Source organism: Marmota marmota, unplaced genomic scaffold (genome assembly GCF_001458135.2).
Source record: "Marmota marmota marmota unplaced genomic scaffold, marMar, whole genome shotgun sequence".
Taxonomy (NCBI): Eukaryota; Metazoa; Chordata; class Mammalia; order Rodentia; family Sciuridae; genus Marmota; species Marmota marmota.
In genome coordinates, this window is record NW_026000016.1 from 18,078,364 (window position 1) to 18,100,468 (window position 22,105).

General features: G+C 44.7%; 2 protein-coding genes across 9 annotated transcripts in view; one reads left to right on the forward strand and one right to left on the reverse strand.

The window, feature by feature from the left end:
• The window catches only part of Sdccag8 (SHH signaling and ciliogenesis regulator SDCCAG8), a 239,476-nt gene that overhangs the window by 207,486 nt on the left and 9,885 nt on the right, over nucleotides 1–22,105 (forward strand). For 6 of the 8 annotated variants that reach the window (XM_048809230.1, XM_048809229.1, XM_015483546.2 and 3 more), the window contains one exon: nucleotides 14,018–14,144. The exons of 1 other annotated variant lie outside the window; for it this stretch is intronic. In XM_048809230.1, coding sequence (XP_048665187.1) covers nucleotides 14,018–14,144 — 127 coding nt within the window. Of the gene's footprint in view, nucleotides 1–14,017; nucleotides 14,145–14,249; nucleotides 17,740–22,105 lie in introns of those variants that run through there. One more of the 8 variants, XM_048809231.1, reaches the window with a different exon arrangement.
• Akt3 (AKT serine/threonine kinase 3) overlaps nucleotides 2,509–22,105 on the reverse strand; it is a 289,636-nt gene continuing 270,039 nt past the window's right edge. The window contains exon 15 of the mRNA XM_048809245.1: nucleotides 2,509–3,121. The gene's annotated coding sequence lies outside the window, so the exon portion shown is untranslated. The remainder of the gene's footprint in view (nucleotides 3,122–22,105) is intronic.

Below are 22,105 nucleotides of genomic sequence, written 5' to 3' on the forward strand. Positions count from 1 at the left end.
AAGAAGCATATTTGCTTTTAAGGAACACTGTAAGGCCTATTGCAGGAGAAAACCCCTGTTCCTCCTCTCTCAGGCCATCCAGCACGGATATTCCTGGCACCCTGCCAGTTGAATTCCAGGTCTCCCTACCACCTCAAGGACCGCACAGTCTGTGCACACACATGGCATCTGGTTGAGACATGTAAAAGTTGATTGATGACAAAGAGATGGTGCTAACATGGCATATTCCACAGCATTCTTAATATTTTCTTTGCCGCCTTCCTCAAGTCTTCTGTAGCTTCCTGGGCTACCTGGGCATTGTTAACTTGTGCCATGTTAAAAAAACAAAGAAAGAAAGATAGAGTAAGGAGTGTTGGAAGCCTAGGTGGACTCTCTTGCCACTCCTTAAAATTTTCAAAAATTTACAGCCTGATTATTAAAAAATTAGACTTAGCTAGTTCCTTCTCCCCCACTGTGGCACTTAAATTGGGCAGGATCTGACTCTTCGGCTGCTGGAGCCCACTAGAAACCAAATGAGCCCTCCAGCAGGCCTAATCACTCTGATCTGTCATGGACCTTCTAGCTGGAAGAGTTATGCCATCATATTATCCCAACACTCATCACTGTGTAGAGGACCCCCTTTTACTAAATGATTTATTACTCTTCGCAGAATTCCTTTGGCTGCAGATTTTATTTCTGAGTCACTCTGTTCAGCTCAATTGGTCGCCTTCAGTTACCGTGGCAACCAGCAGATGGGGTTCTTTGACAAGGGTCAGCAGGGAGGCTGCCTCAGTATAGAGGGAAGAGAAACTAAATAAAAAGCTTTCAGCATTGACAGTTCTGTAGTGGATGGCCAGGAGTTGTTATCAAATTACTTGCATTAAAACCTAATTAAGATGTGTGCCAGTAAGTGCACCATAGTGACTGAATCTGGTTACTTAGCTGTTGAGGGCTCACTCTTACTCACTCACACCTCTGTGACCAATTTGGGTACCCCGAGGATGGTCAAATATGAAGGAAATTGAGGAGGACTCACTTGATATACTCCAGGAGGGCTGTAGACTCTGGGAGCAACAGAACGACTTCATTAGAGTCAAATCTTCCTGAAAACACAGTATTGAGCCCCTAAAACCTGAGATGGCAACTGAGCAGGACCTCCGGATATCAGATAGTTCCATGTCTTCCTTTGAGCCTGTCCTTGCTTTAATTGCAAAAAGCATTCATCAAAATAAAGCTAGTTTTTTTTTTGTTTTGTTTTGTTTTGTTTTAGTATTCTAGATTAAAGTGCAACTAAGTGCAAAAGATGTTTTCTGGAGGGGGCAAGAGACAGTATTAGGTCAGTTGACAAAATTGGAATTTAGTAGATTAAGTAAAGGTTTTATATCAATGTTAAATTTACGGCAGTTGATTATATACTTTGGTTCTCAAAGAGAATACCTTTGTTTTTAGGAAATAAACACTGCAGCATCTAGAAAGAAAGGGTAATGATGTGTGCAACTTACTGTAAGAACGTTGGAAAAAGTACTATATATACTGGGAAACAGTGAAATTCTGGGTGTGGTCCCAGCACTTGGGAGGCTGAGTGAGGAAGATCACTTGAGGCCAGGAGTTCAAGACCAGCCTGGGCAACATAGTAAGACTGTCTTTTTTTTTTTTTTTTAAAAAAAAAGGAGAGAGTAATGAATCAAATGGGGCAAGATTATTACAATAGATGAATTTGGATAAAAGGCATATGGGTATTCTTGATACTATTCTTACATCTTTTATAAGTTTTGCATTATTTATAAATAAACACTCATTTTTTAAAGTAGAGGTGCTTAGGTCCAGGGTGAGGTAAGGCATGAAGTGAGAGGCAGGGTGGATTTTTCTGCTGGTGCTTTTGTATGATCTTGAGCCTTATGCAGGCTGGATTCTACTCTGCAAAAATTCTAATTTTTATTTTTCTGCCCTGTTTTCTTTATACAATGGGGCTATGCTCATTGTCATTCTGCTTTTGCTTAAAAAAAAAAAGTAATGCTTGAAACAAATGATCTTCTGTTTTCTTCAAATTGAATAATAATTATTATTATAATAATTATTATATTTATTGTATATTATATTATAAATATTATAATTATAATAAAATTAGTAGTGTAGTAGTAGTAGTAGTAGTAGTAGTAGTAGTAGTAGTAGTATTTTGGCAGTACTGGGAATCAAACCAGGACTTCATGCTTGCTATGCAAAACTGTCCCACTGAGCCATATCCTCAGCTCCAAAGTCCAAAATTCTTGACATGTTATCTCCTGTCCCTGTTGTTTCATGGTGTCAGGATCATGTATTCTCACCCAGTCCTCCCTAGGCATTATAAGCTCAGCCTGGGTCAGATGTCACTTAAGACTTTAAGAAAGTGACAAGGGAGAAATGTAGCACATATTCCTAACTGCCCTGATATCGCCGTCTATCCTAGCTGGCGACCTATGCTGGGTTCACAGATCTCACTATTCTAATAACTTAAGAAAATGGCGAAGAAAGAAAGCAAACACACAGAAGTACCTTTTCAAAATCCAGGACGGCTCTCCGACCTTAGAGGTCCATGGAAAGAGAGAGCGCCATTGGAATTCTTTATTCTTTATATAGGGGACACACAAGAGGAGGTTCCATGGAACATCCTCTCCCAAAAAGGGCAGAGCGGTAGGATTACAAAGGAACAGGTGAGTGTAACTTAACCCCTCGAGGTAATGCCTACTCCTAGAGCGATGCCTCATTATCCGAGGGAAGGTAAAGTGAAAGTTATTGTGGGGCGCAATAATTGTTCAGTATCTCTTGCTCGGAACTTAAGGGCGTGTATTTCCAGAGCAGCTCCCGACACCCTGAGGTCAAACGGTTCCTTGTTTCTGGTACAAACACAGTTTTAAGCAGCTGGTCTCTAAGAAAGCCCCAGTGACGACTGTCAGAGGCTTCAGGGACCTGCTGGAGACAGCGGTGATACAGCCAGAATTGCTGAACATCTCACCTTTCTCCACTTGTCCACTCACTGCATGGTCAGTGTGGCTTCTGAGCCTCTGGTCTCCCATATTTGTATCTTTCATGTTAATGTGGACTCCATCAGTACTACCCAAAATATGCTCTCCAGGCCAAGACCTGTTCTCAAACTGTTATCACTCTGTGAAAAAATAAGAACCTAGATTTAGAATGTTTAGCAACTTTTATAGCAATTAGAAAATGCTACCTTATTTTTATTATAGTTCACAAAGCCATCAAGCTACAACAGATTAGAAATTAAAAAGAATACAATACAAAACCCAAACTGGTTCTCTTCGGTTAACCTGTTGTAGAAAATCTAGGGATTTCTTTCTCTTTTCTCATGCCCCCAAGCCTCAGAAAATGAGCCTAGATGAGCCAATTCCCAGAAAGTTGTCCAGTGTGTTTGTCACCTTCCTCAGGGTCCTTCTCTCAAATCCTTATGTCTTGTTATGGAATAGAAGACTTGGTGAGTTCTTTAACACTTTTGTGGGGGCGGGGGGGGGGGCNNNGGGGGGGGGGCAGTGAATGGCTGGGAATGGAACCTAGGTCCTCGTATGTTCTAGGCAAGAGCTCTACTAGTGAGTCACATCCCTAGCCCTAAAAATCCATTTCTGAAAGGCCTGGGCTGATGATTGGAATTGGAGTTCCAGCCCCAGATTTCCTACAGATGGGCTGTTGTGCTAGTCACTTGTACTTTCTGGGCCTCAGTGTCATCATAGTGGGCTGAACTGAATGATCTCTAAGGTGCCTCTCAGCTCTAACATGACATGATTCATTTGGAGAGAAAAGCAGGGGTCTATCCCTGCTTCATTGCTCCCAAGTAGCCCCTGTAGGCAGCAAGGCTAACTGGGAATTTAAGAGAATGAAAAATTAAAAGGGCAGTACAGGAACATAAATTCTCTTTATTGAAGGTGTAAACTCTCCTCAGAACTGCATGATTCTCAGAATGAATTACTCTATTGAAATCATTGTTGAACAGGGTAGATTTGGGCAAAGGCCATTTAAACAGCAAAGTAGCCACTGAAAGCACCTTAATTTTCTAAGTGAGGATAAAGGCTTAGAATGAGTTCCAGCTTCTTAAGAACACTGCTTAGCATACTGCTTCTGTATGATCACATTAATGAGGTGAAATTATGTAAAATGCAGCAGCAAATTTAAGTATTGAAACAAAGTATATGAGTTTAAATTAGCATGTTTGAGTCGCCAAAATTAATTACTTAAAGTGGTAATTAGGATAATTGGGTTTTCAGAACTTCAACTTGGTATATTGTTATGACTGTGTAGCTAGTGATAGTTGAATATAGGAATGTAGCAAAATTCTGTAAAGTCATAATTTTGTAGAAATGTGGAGCTGGAAGAGAACTTGATTATCTTCTAGCCCTAAGGTTGGCAAACTTTTTCTCTAAAAGATCAGGTAATAAATATTTTAAGCTCTGTGGCCATATGGTCTCTGTCACATATGGTTTTGGAGCAAAAGCAGACCTAGATAATAAATGAATGAATGAGCACTGCAGCATTTTAATAAAAGTTTATGTAGGGCACTGACACTGGAATTTCATACAATGTTCACATATTAGTCTCTTTTTGACTTTTTTCCCCAAACATTTGTAAATATAAAACATTCTCAAAAGGCAGATGGTACAAAAATAGACAGTGGGCCAGGTTGGATTTAGTCTGTGGTCTGATGTTTGCTAAATCTCAGTTAAGAGTTTATTCCCTCGTTTCAGGAGAGGGACCTGAGATTTAAACAGGAGTTGCTTATGTTCTCATGTCTGATGCCAAAACATTTTAAGAACAGTCTAGGATAGTTTTCATTTGGATGGTTGTTTTCATCAAAAATTGAAGCCACACAAATTATTCTCCAGATAACTCATTTTGTATGTGTGATTAATACTGTGAATTATGATGTACCAGTGGTTCTCACACTTGAGAATTCATTTGTCACCCAGGGAGGCTTACAGAAATGAATGCTGCTGGACCCACCCCAGTGTTTCTGATTGAGGAGGCCAGGAGATAGTATTACCTCAGTTTTACAAATGGAGAACCTAGAATTGAGAGAGTTCAAGTCTCTGGAATAAGGCAAAATAGCTAGTTTATGATAGGATTTTGAATTCATATCCCTTGCTTCCAAGCCCAACACTCATTTACCTAATTTAGGATTCTTTTGATTAATTGACAAAGTCCATACTGTATGCACATATGAATATGTAGCAACAAATCCCATCATTATATGCAACTATAATGCAACAATGAAAAATGTAGAAAGAAAAAAATTGCCAATTCCACTGCTGTACTAAAATCATTAATTTATTTGTTAGACTTTTCCTGGAACAAAGTTATTACATAATGTAATAAATGAAACTATAGATGAAAATTGTACTACAGATGAAATCACATGTCTTATATTTGGTATAAACAGAATACATTAGAAAGTCTCTTGCTTATTCCAGCAGCTTAAATGTCAGGTACCTTTTCTAAGTACTGGAGAGGGAAAGCTGAACACGATTCTGTTCCTGTCCTTAGAAAATTCATAGTTCAGTGGGAGAGACAGAGAAGCAATAACTGTGTCAAGGGTAGAGGTGTTCTCTATGAAAAGATGTATAAAGTCACATGGAAGTGCAGAGGAAGGGCCTGGGGAAAACTTTGCAAGAATGTTTTAAAGGACTAGGAGCAGGGGATGGCCACAAGGACTAGGGACAGAAGGCATTCTAAGCAGAGAGCACAGCATTATTGTGATGGCAGGAAGCAAATGGATATTTCTGCAAAGTGGATAAGAGTGACTGGGATATCTATGTAGGAGGAGAGGGGATTGTAGCAGGGGTCAGATGGCAAAGAGCCTGGTCACCATTGCAAAGGATTCAGTGTTTACACTTAGAGCTATAAATAGCCATTAAAAATGTGACATAATGAAAGTTTTGTTCCAGAAAGATCCTTCTAGTCTAGCCATCATGGGTACTATGGATTTGAGAGGCCAAGTAGAAGAAGGTATCGCAGGGATTTGGATAAAGAAGGCTGCCAGCCCATCCAATTTCAAGGAGTGAAGGTGGGAGGGATGGGTTGGTACAGGCTGGGGAGATGTATAGAAGGTTTAGAGAGCTCATCTACCAAACTGGGAGACTGAGTTATGTGGGCAATGAGGGAGAAGGAGGCTGCTGTGGGACTGCCCCACCTATATGAGAGGGACACTGGGAGAAGCACAGATGAGTACAGTGTCCCATGATGAGTTTGTGGTGGGCTGAATTTCAGGTTAGGGAGCCACCTCAGGTACGCATCAGATACTAAGGACACTCAGCCTGTCCACCTGGAGCCCTAAGTGTAGATATTTAAAAAATGTGTGTGTGTGTGTGTGTGTGTGTGTGTGTGTGTGTGTGTATCAGGCAGGGACAATGTTTCAAGTGAGAGAGAGAGAGCTGGACCCAGCCCCCCCAGCATTTGCAAGTGTGATGAAGGCGGAGGAAATGCCAAAGGATTAGGGCAGTGAGAGCTGGAGAGACTCTAAGGAGGAGAGGGAGAGTAGCTCCCCTACTGCAGGGTGTCCTTAATGGCTTTAGCAATCCTGCATCTACCCTTTCAGTTCTGTGAGCTTGAGCAGATGACTTCTTTCTTTGTGCCTAGCTTTTCTCATGCACAAAATACAGATGATAACACCCACTGTGCAGTGTTGTCATGAGAATTAAATTAGGTAATGAATGCAAAATTCTTACAATCCTGGGCTTTTAGGAAATGCTCAGTACAGACTAGAGTATGGTACTGGGAACAGTAGAACACTGAGTGCATATTTACAGGCAAAATATTTATACCTTTTAAATTTATATGTTGTTTAGAAAATGCCCTTCATTTCTATGAGGAGATCCCCTCTCCCAGGCAAACTGCTGTTCTGAGCATTTTGAAAACTTATCTAAGAAGAGGAATGAAAATCTTTGCCATTGTCAGAGTGACCACAGGGAAGGGGCTCTGGTTTTTAGAACAAAAGACATTTTACTACCACAAGCAAATACAATCCCCAAACAAAAACCCTGAAGTAAGTAGTCTGTAGGAAGCTCCCAGGTGGAATTGGTGCAAGCAACTGACACCTCTTTTAAAAAAACATTCATGCCTGAGAATATTTGCCACCCCTGGGGTAGGAATTGGGGACTGGCCTGGAGAAGAAAGCTTGGGTAGCAGCCCTGTAGCACTGTACTAGGTTCCCAAGTGTTCATTTGGTTATTATATCTCATAACTTACTTATACACTGCATATATTTTGTATGTATAACATACAACATAAAAAATTTAAATATATGTATTCACTTGCTTTCACAGTATTCATAGCAAATGAATGTCTGAAGCCTAGGACCAGAGCTGGCAGCTTGCACTGCTTCTGTTTTGCATAAGATATTTTCCCCAGCCCACTCAGCTCTATAAAGTTGTTTTGTATTTCACCACTTGCTCCATCTTATCTTGAAGTCTTGCATATATTTTTTTAAATGCTGGTTCTGATAATGCTTGTGGGTGTGGCTGACAGAATCACTGTTGGACCAATAGATATCTGCCCCAGCTCAGCACACGTGTTTCCTGTGATTTTATCTGCATTTGTACCTTTACAAACCTGGGCCTTTTTGCTTCCATAGTAAGAGCCTCCTTCCCCTTAGTGCCTTAAATTCCTAGAGCTGGTTTGGCACAGAAGGGGAGGCTGTACTGGCAACTCTACCCCAGCCTGGGCAGCTGCTCTTCTCTCCCAAGAGTCCTCCATCTTGCCCAGAGTTCACAGTTGTGTACTTACAGGTACTGAAGGCGTGAACTCTATGCCATAGGTTAGGATAGCAACCCAGTCTGGGTGCATAGCTGCCTGAAGTGTCCTTTCTTTCTCATGGACCAGCTGACCCCACCATGCCCTGTGAGAATGGAGGAGCACAGGTGCTTCAGGGGTGAGGGGATGAGGCCTGGGTCAGGGGCAGAAGGCCTGGCCACAGCTGCTCTGGATGCCTTGACAGCACAGTGAAGATTCACACATATCCTGGGGAGCCCTAGGACAGGATGGACTCCCTGTCCAATGTAGAGATGAGATACAAGACTGGGAGAATGGGGTGGGGGAGGTCTAATTAGGAGTTGAGCTCTGAAATCTCTTGATTCTATCTTTCCTTCCTACCACATGGAGGCTGGGTGTGGTTTGCAGGATGTCAGGGGCTCCTTACCCAAATTCCTGCAGGCCCCACGATGGCAGCCCCCGCTTGCTCTGCCCACTATCTAATGCCTTGTAGAGGAAATAGCTAAAAACAAGAGACCCAAACAGAACAAAAGAAAGTGCAGTCTCTCAAAATGACAACCACACCAAGACCCAACCGCTGAAAAGAAGTTTGTAGTCCTGTGAAGACCAAGAGGAGTGACATTTGGGAGGATCAGGAGGGGGGGTGGTATAGAACAGGTGCCCTATGAGGAGGTTAGGTAGAAGAAGGGCTGATGACATCCAATGGCTGAGTCAGGACACCTGTGTCTTCCCAAGAGGGCAAGCTCTCAGCCTAACAGATATCACTAGCCCTGGCCAGTGCCCTTGTCCTCTGCAGCAGCCCCCCAGCTGCCTAACCCTGACTTTCCTTTCTCAGCAAACAGCCCTGCCCTGACCTGAGGGAATGCAGAAGCTGCTGAACATGAGCTCTGGCCACAGCTCTCCCCTTAGCTTGCCTTCCCTCTTGTCTCAGGGAGGAGGGTGCAGGTCCCCAGGCCTGGGCACCTTCTTCCCCTGGGAAGCCTGCCATCTTCTGCTTTGAGGATTTACCTTCTCTCCTCCAGAGTCCCCTCCCCACCAGTTCAGGCTGCTCCCATTCTTACTACCTTCCCCTCAGCCCAGCTCACTAGAATAATCTCCCCTTCTCTCCCCAGCCAGACAACTCTGCATGGTGCTCTGCCATCAGGTAGCATTTTACACAAACCACTCCTCCTTCTCTCCTCCCTGGACCTCCAGGATCTGCTTCTCTATTGGCTTTCTCTTACTTTCTGGGTCATCTGTCTCTGCATCTGGCCAGCTTCCTGTGTTTTGCCAGCCCTAGACTGTCCCGTGTTCTTGGCCATCAGATCATGGGATCTTTGATACTTGCATTTTTTAAAATTTTTTTAGTTTTAGGTGGACACAATATATTTATTTTTTATTTTTATGTGGTGTTGAGGATGGAACCCAGCGCCCCACGCATGCCAGGAGAGCACGCTACCGCTTGAGCCACATCCCCAGCCCTGATACTTGCATTTTTAACAAACTGCTCCAGTTGAAAATCTCTACCAGTCTTTCCCAGGCAAATCTTGCCCCATATTCATGGCCTCACCTCCCAAGAGGTTTGGTTTGCATAGCTAGAGCTTTAGCTGGGCCATTCCTGGGCCTTATGCTTCATAACTATGTCCCACAAGTATCTCAGACTTGTTCTGACCCCAGATTTTCTCTTCTACCCCAGGCTTATCCCTCCTTTCACCTTTTTTTTGTAAATGGCACTACCACTGCCTGCAGGACAGAGTTCATATTGCTACCAACCTCCACTAAGCCCAGTATTACCTTCCTCTGAGCAGCTCACAATGTCTGGAGCAGCCAGAACAGTTTGAAGTTTTCAGACACTCCATACCCTTTACAGTGCCTCCCCCATGTGGGAAGGCCCTGTGCCTGGCTCCTGGAAGAACAATATCTACTATTTTCTCACATCCCACTTGCCAGCCTAGTAATATTAAACTAGTCATGTATCCTTTCTGTACCTTAGTTTCCTTATCCTTAAAGTGGGGATAATAATTAGCTCCTCCCTCATTAGAATTCTTGTCAATATTAAAGATTAAAAAAAATTGTAAGAGCTTAACACATCACCCTATATATTGTGAGTGCTCAATGTAGAATGAAGAGTTCTCTCCTAAGCAAGCAGAAGCCTTCCTGTTCCTCGCCTTTGCTGTATCAATCATTCCTCCTTATGCCTTCACATTGTTCTGTTTGAAGTCAACACTTATTTCATCACCTGTCATTTTCTCCTCAAATGTCTGAGAATCCTTTGAGGGCAAGAACCATTTGTAATTCTTTGTGTACTCCCAGTGTCTACATTGGTATTTGTTATGGTTGGATCCCAAATGTCTCCCAACTTGGTCTTCAGCCTACAGCACCTTTGGAATATGATAAATCCTTTAAGAGGTGGGGCCTAGTTTCAGAAAGTTAGATAATTGGGAGTGTGCCCTTGAAGGGGATATTGGGACCCTCAGTCCCTTCCTGTGTCTCTTTCTTTGCATCTCAGCTGCCATGAGATGAGCAATCTCCTCTGCCATGCTCTCCCACCATGATTGCTGCTTTGCTATAAGCCCAAAGGCAACAGGACTAGGCAATCATGGATTGAAGCCTCTGAAACTATGAGCCAAAATAAAACTTCCCTTTTTTTAAGTTGTTTTTCTCAGGTATTTCTTGGCCAACATGGTACTTAACCCACAAGGGGTGTTTATTAAAGGCTGGTTGGTGTAGTGTATAACCTCAGTGAGTTAACCAACTGGGCACTGCCTAGATTTGACTCCAGGCTCTCTACCATAACTCTGTGTGACTCTGTGCAAGTTAACCTGTCATCTTCAGTTTCCTCATCCATAAAATGGGGATGGTCATGCTAACATGTAACTCAGATGACTGTAATAAACTTAGAATTGAATAATCAAGGTGGAGCAGTAAGCTCAAAAGCTCAGCAAATGTTGATTGTGCCAAGAGTGAGAGTTGTAGCTATGACTGGCTGACACTATGGACTTATGGCATAAAAACTGAGAATATAACCACTGTGGAAAATAAAGGACAGTTTATTTATCTACAATATAGTCTTCAGAAATCTCTTCTGATGGTAGTGAAAGATCCATTACAAGAACATAGGCTGAGTTGGGCAGTATTTGGAGTTTTTCCAAAAATATATTTTTTTAAATTTCCCCAGTGTTTTTAGCAGGCCTTCAAAGAACTGTTACAGAAGTGTTTCCTTAACAAACTCCCTTTTATTTAAAAAAAAAATTTAACAAATGTGGGTTCAGTGTTGTTTTTACGTTTTCTGAGTTTGTGACTGACTTCACTACTGTATGTGGAATGAGGGGGTAGAACCTGCCCCCAAAAGGAAGGCACATAAATAAAGAGTGGGGGACACTCCTGTGATGAACTTTTTGGAGTTGTTCAAGTTGGTTTTAAAAATAAGTCAAGCTGGGTGGTTGGCCTGGGCCACAGTCTCAACTACTCCCTAGACTGAGGCAGGTGGATCACTTGAGCCAGGAGTTCTAGGAGAGCTTGGGCAACATAATGAAACACCATATCAATAAAGTGGGTGGGTTGGGGGTGGGGAGCAAACAAACAGATTTTGCTTCTGCCCTTAGCTCTTCAGTATTAGTGAGGATGCACCTCCTAGAGGAGGGGTGGTTTCTCAGAATCTGACCTCTCACAGCAGCTGGTTTTCTGCTGTACTGAGGCTCACACCTAGCCACGAGATTCAGGTGGTCTGGGTGGAGTTCCTCAACCCCCCACCCTGTAACTGATGAGCTGTCCCATTGCCCGAAGTTTGCAAAATAAGCCCGAGTGAGCCTTGTCTAAGTTCTGAGGGCTCCCTAGGAGAAAGGTCTAGGTAGGAACTGGCCCCTTCTCTGGTGGCAGAGCCAGTGTGGCTTGTCCATGGCCAGCTTTTTGTGCTGCGAGAGCTGACTTTGGCTTGGCTCATAGCACTGGATGGGGCAGCAGTCCCTTTTCAGGAGCCCAAAAACACATACTGAACCCATCGGTCCGCGGGACCATTTTCCCATTTGATCCAAGCACAGGCAAGAAACCACATGGAGAATAGCCACTCTGGCGCTTTCTTGCAGTTGAACCATAATGGTGTCATTTGTTTATCGCAAGCTTCTGTTCCAATCCTTTTCAAGCAAGCAGGAAGCCAAAGGACTTCTGCCTCAGTAGCTCTAGCCTGGGACTCTCTCCACATCCAGGATGTGATTGGAGGGGGAAAGCCACCTTACAGGTTAGGGAGCTCAAATGCTAACGCTGTTTTTCGCCTGATTTTAATGTGAAAGTAGTACATTGTCTGCTTCTCAAGAAAAAAGGCAGTTAACCTCTCTGCTACAGCAATCAGAGCCAATCCAGGGCTCCTCGGCAAGCTGGGGCTCTAGTAAAAGGTGGCCTGCGCAGTTTCTCCCTGCCAGGACCCCCGGCAGTGCAGGAAAGCTTCTGTCTGCTCTGCCCCAGTGGGGTGGCTTTGAGACCCTCTCACAAGAGATCTACCCCAGCCCCCATAACTGCGTGATGGGGTGGGGTCGGATGAGCTACCCCTAGCGGAGATGCCATGGCTTCATCAGCCAGAAACTTAAGTTTTCCTTCTCCTAGATAAGAGGGAGGATAGGGCGCAGTTGCAGGCTCATCTTTGAACAGAAGGTCTTTGCCCAGGGCTGACGGGGCACCTGGAACGTAGAGCTAAGGAGAGGCCACAGTCCCCCAGACTCAGCGAGCGCAGGAGCCGCAGAGCTGTGGGACTGCCTCCGGCTGCGCCGCTAGGAGGGCCTGTGAGGATGCGCAGTGTGGTCACCGCCCCATCCCTCACTCCTGCACCTGTAGGACATGCCAGGTGAGTAGTTTCCGGAAGGTGGTGTAATTGAAAACCAGGACCCCGCTGAGTGTTCCAAGTTGGGGAGTGGGGGCAGGGCGGACCCTTTCCAAAGACTTGATGAGTCCATTTGAGACTAAGAATAGCTCCTGGGAGTTGGCAGGGGATGTGGAGAGGGTTGTACTGTGCTTTGCAGAAGAGTCCTGGGAGAGTGTGAGTAAAGCTGTAGACCTTTGCCACCTTTCCCAGAATGCATTTTACCCGCCATAACCAGATGCGAACTCACCCCAACCCAAAGGCCCGAATCTTTGGCTTTGTAAATGTTTAGTTGTACTCAGAGCCTACCAGGAACACTGACCCTGGAGATCTTGAATTGAGGGCTGCCCCAGGCTAGTCTTTGTAGAACAGGTCTTTGACTTGGTAACCTGGAGTTTGAAATGTACCACGAGCTATTCTTTGCTTGTGAAAATACAATTTAATTTCCCTGTGGGTGCTTTTGATTAGTGGGAGCTGTGGAATGGCACGCTGCTTTCCAGAACAGTTCTGGGTAGTTGTTCAACTCTAAATTTAACCCGAAGCCAACATTGTCATGGCTGTAGGAAGCTGTCTGTGGACAGATGAGGATAATGGTTTAAATGAATTAGCAAGTTGGGAGAGGAGAGCCCATTAGCAGAATGACAAATTTAGGATTTTTAAAGACATCTGGTCAGCAATGCTGGAACTTGTGATTGACTGAGTGATTAATAATGGAAAACCCTTAGTTCAGTGTTTCCATCATTCCTCACCCTCTTCCCCAGCGAGGGCCAGCAGTCTGCTTAGCTTGCCAGAGAGGGTTCCAGCTGAACAATGGAGCATTTGGGCTCCTCATCTTTGGCCTTTGCTTGTGAGTTTAAGGCTTTTAGTTTTTCTTTTACTTACCCATCTTGTATCTGATTCTAACTGACAACATATTGACAAGGTTCCCAGTTCCCTTGCATATGTGCTGCTAGCCAGAGCCTCAACTCAGGGTCACTCTTGACTTCTAGTTCATAGTTCACTATCAGGAGCTTCCCTGAGATACACACTATTACTATTATTGCTTCAATGTCCTCCAGAGCCCCATGTGTTGAAGGCATGGTCCCTAGCCCATAGCTCTCTTAAGAAGTGGGGTCTAGTTGGAATAAGTTAGGAAATTGGGAGTGTGCCCATAAAGGGAATATTGGGACCCTAGCTTCTTTTCTCTTTCTTTTAATTTCTGGCCTCCATGATGAGGGCTTTTTCTGCCACACATTTCCACCATATTGTGCTACAATCATAAACTGAAACCTCTGAAAGTGAGCAAATTAAAACATTTTCTTCTTCTAAATTGATTATTTCAAGTATTTTGTTACAGCAACAGAAAGCTGACTAAAACACAGAGTAAGAGAGCCCTAAAGTGTACCATTGTCCCTTCTGATCTCCCAAGCACCCTCTTTTCAGAACCCATCTCTAATTCTGTGGTGGCTTTTTTTCCAGGCTCCAGCAGCTGGATAAGCATAGCCAGGCCACAGCCCAGCAGCTGGTGCAGCTGCTCAACAAGCAGAACCAGCTTCTCCTGGAGAGACAGAGCTTGTCAGAAGAGGTGGACCGGCTGAGATCCCAGGTACTCGGCAGACCCCAGCCCTAGGGCAGCCTGCCCACCACAGAACATACAGGGGTATGATAGGGAGAACATGCACATGGGTCTCTTACTTGTTTCTTTTTCCAGGGCTGTACCTTAATAGGCTTAAATTCCCACTAGTCACCTTGGTCAGCTCATAAGCTAAGAGGGAGCTCCTGAAGATTGTGCTGAGCACAGCAGGGCGGAGAGGAGTGTAAGCTGAGGCCTGTCCCCAAGCAGATCCAGGTCCATGAATCTCCCAGCCACACTGAGTGCTGAGTCCTACAAAACAGGGAGTACTACCAGGGTGCCAGAGGAGGGAGAAAGGAAGACTGCATTGGTAGAGCAGGCCTCTTGGACGAGGGTGGCCTTGATCTGCCCCTAAAGGATTAAAAAGCTTGAACTGGTTGAGAAAAGACATGTTCCCAATGCAGAAGGTATGTTGTCCTAAATTAGCCTGAGGATAATTGGGCTAGGATTTTGAGTGCCTGAAAAGCACCTGGTAGTCTTACACATTGAATATGCACTCTCTCTTTACCCTTCAACAAACCAGGAAGATTGACATTATTGGTCTCCATTTTTTAGATATGGGAAATGAGACTCAAGCAAATGTATACAGCTAGCAAGTAGGGATACAGCAAATGGAACCTAAGTTCTGACTCCACACCTAGGCTTTCCCTATCAGGTTAGATAATGGAGGCAAAAGAATTCAGGTGAATTTGGAGTAGGGAATGAAACCTCTTTTCATCTAAATTGCTTCTTTTCCTGCCAGAGAGGTTCTGCTTTTTGCCCCATCAAGCAATTTTTAGGACAGGAGTTGGTCTATGGGCTGTCAGTGGCCTCTGCCTTTAATTAGGATTGCACCCAGGTGCTCCATAAATGCCCAGGGGACTTTGTGAAGCAAGTGGTTAGAATGATTAATGGAAGAAAGCATCTGGAAATGAAAAATGATGAGGAATTGTCTCTCATTCACCTTTCAAAATGTCTGTGTGCTGAAGGGTTATAAGGAAACTGTAAATACAGATTTCCCACTCAAATCCCCCCACACAGTGTTTATTTATGCACAAAGAGTAAGTAAGCCAGTCACCACGCTAAGGCTGCAGGTATAAACTCACCTCTACAGTCCTCTGGGCTGCTGAGGTCACTCACAGGGAAGGAAGAATTGACATCTGAGCCACACGCTACACCACCACAATTGTCTGGGATGCGTGCAACAAATGAAAGAAACCCACATTCATTCCAGGGCTGCAGCTGACACATACCTGGGCAGCGTGTCTAGGATTGGGACCTAGGAACCTGCATTAAAGCTGTTGGAGTAATTCTGAGGGCCACTAAAGTCTGAGAATCTCCAGGATGTTTGGAGCTAGAACAGACAGATGATTCTAGATTGTGGCACTGTTTAAGGGCCTGGCCGAGTTACTTGTCTCATGGGCCTTACTTTCCCCATCTGCACTGTGGGAATTAGGAAAAAGATACTGGAGTATTAAGTGAGTGTCACTGTAGGGTGTTCAGTGGGACCTTAGGTACTTAGTAGGCTGAAGGAATGTCAGGGTTTTCCTTTCTTTTTTCTTTGAGATAGATAGGGTCTCACTAAGTTTCCCAGACTGGCCTCAAGCTTGCTATACTTCTGCCTCAGCCTCCCTAGTAGCTGAGTTTACAGATATGCATTACCCCAACTAGCAGGATTTTTCTGTCTCATCTCCCTGCATCTTGAGAAGGTCCTGGGAGATGACTAAGGGGACATAAGCACAAGGAAGGCAGAAACCCTGTGGAGCCAGTACTGACAGGACCAACTTCACTCCTCTCTGCTCTGCTTCTCATTTGTGCTAGTGCCAAGTCCCTCATCCTTCATCCAGGCCAGAACCCAACTTGGTGGACAGGTCCTGAGGGAGGACCTGGCAATGCCAGCTTTGTGCCTGGCATCAAGGACACTGGGGCTACTGGATTTCTAGGCTCCTGACATACATGATGGAAGGACCATGACTTATGGTGTGAGTGAATCAAGAACTATTTCAGAACTCAGATTGTGGGGAGTCTTCTATGGAGGCTCAAAGTACCAGTACTTTCCTCTTCAGCTCATCATTACAATATGAGCTTCACCTTTTAACTCCCCATTGCCTACTTTATAGCACACTTACATCTTAGCATGCTTTTAAAAGCTGGTAAATAGTAAATGAATTGCAAAAATTGCACAAAATGCATTAAAAAACAAAACAACGACAACAAACAAACAAACAAAAAACCCAAACTGCAAAATATCCCCAGAAAAACTAGCAGGTCTTTCTTCCTTTGCTTGGAGAAGCAGCAGTGGTTTGCCTGTCCAGTACTATCTGATGCTGCCTCATTTGGCTCATCTCCAAAAGGGCCTTGCAGGTGAAAGTATTACACGTGGAGTTATTTTAAGATGAATGTGACAAAAGAAATTTGATAGCAGAAATGTTGATTTTCAGTAGCAGATACCTAGTAGTGATCAAAGAGGAGGGCTGGGTCCAGTTTTGCAAGCTTTCTGCCGAGTTTCTAAACTTGGAACCTGCTCTTTACATCCAGGTGTTGCAGTGGCCTCTACACGGGGGCTGTCAGTGCCCTGGACACTGTGTTTTGTTTTTTCCATAGAAAAAACTTGAATTTTGAGTTAAGTTCCAAATGAGCCCTTTGAGATAATAGGGCTGCTCTTTGACCCTGTACAGATATTTCAGAGGAAGGTGCCTTCTTGGGGTCTGGAGCAATCAGCACACTGTTTTCCTGGAGAGAGTCCTCTAGACCCAATACTTGGGCATCTGATGTCCACAGCTGCCTTCATCTCCGGTTTGGGGATGGTTTAGCTAAAGGCTTCCATTTTCTCAACACTGGATGAATTAAGCATAATAGCTTAATTTTGTGTGTCAAACTCTAAAAATCTCTCTTCAGTTAATACCCAATAGAGAATGGATATTTTCTGGCCTGGGCAGCTGCTCTGAAGCTGAGTCATGTCCCCCATTAGCTCTTACGTCCTGAGCCTGCTGCCCTGAGCAGAGGATCGATGGTGGGGCTCAGGCTTGGCCTGTGGCCTCCGACAGGAAATGTCTAGCTTGTTTAGAAGGCTTGATTATTCTGAATGGCTTCTGCTTAAATTCTGAAACATGCAAAATGACATGTCTGGGGCTGGGGCTATAGCTCAGTTGGTAGAGTGCTTGCTTTGCATGCACAAGGCCCTGGGTTCAATCCCCAGCACCACATGTACACACACACACACACACACACACCACCACCACCACCACCAACAACAACAACAACAACAAAAACCCCATATGTCTGGTGGAAGGAGCTAGTCGTAGCTGTAACTGTCACAATGACACTTTGGCCATATTATCCCATGGTACAGTGTGCAGTGAGGCAGCGTGCACTGCGCAGAGCCCAGGGCTCGGACCTCCCAGCCTAGGCTGGTTTTTAACTTTCTGTTCTTAGTTCAGGACTAAGACCAATGGCTTTATTAATCTTCTGCCTCACAATGAGGAAAAGAACTTCTAGAAAATGGCTTTTAAAAGATCATGAAATGGCCAGGTATGGTGGCATGCACCTGTAATCTCAACAACGAGAGGCTGAAGCAGGAGGATTAGAAGTTTTAGGGCCAGCCTGGGCAACTTAATGAGACCCTGTCTCAACATGAAAAGATAAAAAGAGCTAAGGATATAACTAAGTGGCAGAGCACTCCTGAGCTCAATCCCCAGTATCAAAAAAAAAAAAAACACACACACACACACACACACACAAAATGGCTATATTCGTGTAGAAAGACACATTAAAGCACTAACCTAACTTCACCCAACGGTGATTCCTCTTTTTCTCAGTTACAGCACAGTCTCGTCTCTGGGCAGATACTCTGCCTGTCTTGTGATGGAGGGCTAGGCTGGACGCTAACACTTCCTGTCTTGGGAGGCAGGCCCTGGCTGGGGGAGGCTGGAACCTCTGGAGTGGTGGCAGGGGATGACATCTGGGGTAAGGGACATGGGGCCCCAGGGGGCGTTGGACATGACCTGACTGCTTGGAGCTGGGACGGGGGTCTGCAGCCCAGAGCCTAGGGGTTTTAACATCTGTCCAGGAAGGGTGAAGCCAGCTGGTGAGAATGTAAGTCTGTCTGGGGGAGAATGGCATCTGTGAGAGGAAGATGAACAGAAATTATCTGTCCACTGAGAGGATTATCTTAAACATGGAGATGAGTTTATGTGTTTATGTATTTATTTGGTAATGACTCTTTCAGCTGACTGGTGTGTTCAGGTAGCTGTTGCCCTGGACAGGCTGTTTGGTTTGGTGCTCAGTGTTCAATCTGGGGAGGGGATTCCCTTTTAGTCCCTTACTATGAATCACTTACAGTTTAGAAAACAGAGTAGGAAACTGACTTGTCAGTGGTTCATCAGTTGGCCCTATGACTTTTAAAGCATTCTTGGCAGTGAATTTACTTTCTAATTTGACTTAAACTTGTGCATGGATCCAGCAGCCATATGTGATTATATTCAAGATCATTGACATCCTCTCATTGCACCAAAGGACTCATCGGATAGAGCTGAAACACAAGCAGGAGAAGCAGACAGATTCTGAGAAGGGGAGGAGAGGTCTATTTGTGACCGGAAGCAAGAGGAGGAAGGACTCTGGAGATTGGGCAGCCTGGGTGAGGGTTAGCCAGGTTTGGGTCTGGCTGAGAAAGGACACATGCAAGACCCGGGCAGTGTAGGCGTCCCAAGTGGAACCTGGATGTGGCCACCTAGTTGGTACTTCCTAGAGTCCAAGGGCTTTGCTCAGCTGACTTAAGGCTCCCATATAGTTAGCTACCTGCAGGACAGATGGTGCTTAAATAGAACAGCAAATACACTGAATAAAATAAATTACAAAGCCTTTTCCTGAACCAAGATTTTTTGGAAAGAATTCTAAATAGATGAAAACAAACAATTTGATTTCAACCAAATTGTTGTTTTTTTGTTTTTATCCTGATTTTCACCCGAATTGTCAGTCTCAAAAATAAACACTGATACATTCCCAGAAAATATTTTTCAAATAAAAACTGACTCTGTTAAAGTTTGCCCTGATTCTTTCAAAACTGTGTACAAGACACTGTCAACCAAAGTGACTTGCATATTTTTTTAAATAAACTTGAACATATGCAGCTAAAATGTCATTAACTCCCTGCTGCCTGAGTGTTTTTAAAGAGTGACATAAGACCCCGGTTGCTACATTTCTAACCTGAGGGTCTTGTGACCCTTGAAGAAACTTCCCCAAGAGTGACAGTTTAACTTTGTCTTCTCCACTGAGCATAAATCACACTGAAATGCACACAGGTTTTCATTTAAGTCAGGCTTGCTCTTCTGTTAACAGTTCACTTTGTCCAAGAGTGAATCCTTTCAGAATAATAATCATGGAAGAAAAATAAGTTAAATTTTATGTTGCTTCAGATGCATTTGCTCCACTTATTGCTTCCTGAGTCAGACATTACATTTTGCAATATAAATTCACAATCAAGATTTTAAAGGGAGCTAAATATTTTAATCCAATTAGACAAGTGAACAAAACACTGAATATTACATGTACTGTAGATAAGTGGTTCTTGCCTTTAAAAGACTGTAATTCCGTCACATTACAACCCCAAATGTCAATGTTGTCTTCATTTTTAACGCTTTCAAACATGAGGCAGCCAGAGGCTCCACTCTCTGCTGTTGGTGACACTGTCTGTCCTCTGGGAATTCTTAAAATCTATTTACCATGGAAACATGGTTCACATAAAACACAAACACCTGCCTGTGCTCAGAGAAAGTGCTCCTGACTTACAGGACTCAAGAGAGCTGGAATATGACAAACTCAGATCCCACACACTGTGGAAGTGTGCTCTGGAAGGGGATGACACAGTGGATGCCAGGCCCCAACGCTGACCCCTTCTGTGTATGCACAGGCATCCCTGGCCTGTGTGGGGTTGCCTCCCTGTCATACCACAAGTCCCAAGTCCATCCCAAGATGCTATTTTATAGAAAGTGCTGCCCTGTCTGCAAGACAGTCTTTCCTGCATCTGCCTTTTGATTGCTCTGGAACCTACAGTTTGGTGCCTTTCTTGGAGACCCACCATCAAGGGGAAACAGGTCTTGAGCTCTGGCTGCTGCCACATGGCTGTGAGGGAAGGGTGGATGCAGGCCCCTGCTAACCTTGCTGTGAACCCCTGCCCTGTTTTGCAGTCAGCAATAGCTAGATTCCCAGAAAGGCTCTGCAGAGCCCAGCTAGGAGGCGTGGACCTCTTAGCAAGTGCTAGGATTATTTGTGCTATGGAGGCTGAACTGCCGGGACCTGGGAGCCCAGTGCCACTGGGTTGGTAAAGCAGTGAGCCATCCTGCTATAAAGCATTGCATTTCCTCTAAATTCTGCAGAGTACGGGTGAGGACACTTTTCTCTCCGACAAATGGATGGCACCCAGTGCTCACATGTCTGGCTGATGCCAGGTGGCCCTCCAAATTGGCCCTTCTTAATTCCATAAACAGCAGAGTGGTTGTTCTGCCGTTCCTCCACTAATCTGCATGGCGGGAGAGCCCAGTAGTAGAGTCTGGACTTGGAGGTCATAGTCCTGGATTCAAAGGCGTATGTTCTGCACCACTTCAGGAAAACAAATTGTTTAGCTTCCATGTTACTTGATTCTGGCAAAAAAAAAAAAACCAAAAAACTCAGCTTCCCTTTTAGAGGGAGGTTTGATGTTACTCAGCTTAGAGCAGATGACCATGACAACAACAGGATTAGTAGGCTTAAAGGGGCCTTTTGAGACAAATCATTTTAATATCCTTTTTGTACAAATAGAAGAGTAAAGGCCACAGAGATGGAGTGAATGGGACTGGGACTGGGAAATGAAAGGATAGGGAAAGGAACCTCTGAACTTCTTAAGTGACCTGGGCCACAGGATGAATGGCCCAAGTTGGGTGTCCCAAAGGGTAAGGAGGGGAGGACTAGAGCCCAGAGCAGCAGCAGGACCCAAGCCCCAGCCCTTGGCCACATAGAGGCAGGAGCTGCAGCTGCCCTGGGGCTGTCAGTTGAGGGCAAGCTTAGAAATGCCCAGAAGGAGCTCTAGTTAAAAACAGATGGCTAGGGGCTGGGGGTTGTAGCTCATGTGAGGTACTAGGTTCAGTCTTTGGCACCACATAAAAATGAATAAGATAAAGGTATTTGTCCATCTTCAACTAGAAATCCTAAAAAAATAAAAATAAAAACCAATGCTTAATTTCCAGAGGCATAGGGAACAGGCCCATTTTGACCTGGTCACACAGAGTGTACAAACAATAGAGTGCAAAGCAGGGAGCAAGAAGTTGTGGGGTGCAGGGATGTTGCCTTTGGAGGGGCTGCTGAAAGGCTGTGGCAGAGAAGCCCAGAGAAGAGATTCAAGTGGCAGCCTAGGGAAGACTGAGCGCAGTGTGCTTCCTTAAGCACCTCCCTGGCTGCCACCACTGCCCTTTCAGGCCAGCTTGGAAATAAAGCAACAGAAAAGGCTGGGGTGGGGGGTACCCCGTAGCATGGTTGCCTGGGGATCAATTCAAATCGCTCAGAGCAACCCACTTTTTAAACTCTAAAGTCAAACTTAACAAATAAATTAGGCAGGAAGTCAGGCTGTTGTGTGGAGAGGAAGCTCTGAGGATTTAAAATGAGAAGAGATGCGAATGAATGGGTTAGCAGTGGTGGGCCTGCAGACAAGCGCTTCTATTGCCTTCAGGCAGTATTTCAGAGAGCAGCTGCCAAGGCCCTGGTGCTCACCTCTGATACAGAGGCAGCCACAGACCCCTGCAGATGTGGCCTCACAGCCTGGAGGGGCACAGCAAGAGCCTTGATGGCAAGCTACAAGGCAGGAGGACAGGAAGACAGTGGCTGGGGGCTTAAGCCACAGTTCTGACTGGCTCAAGTCCTACAGGCACACACACCTGTCTACAGGACAGTGAGACCCTAATCACATGGTGTGGACAGTAGAACCA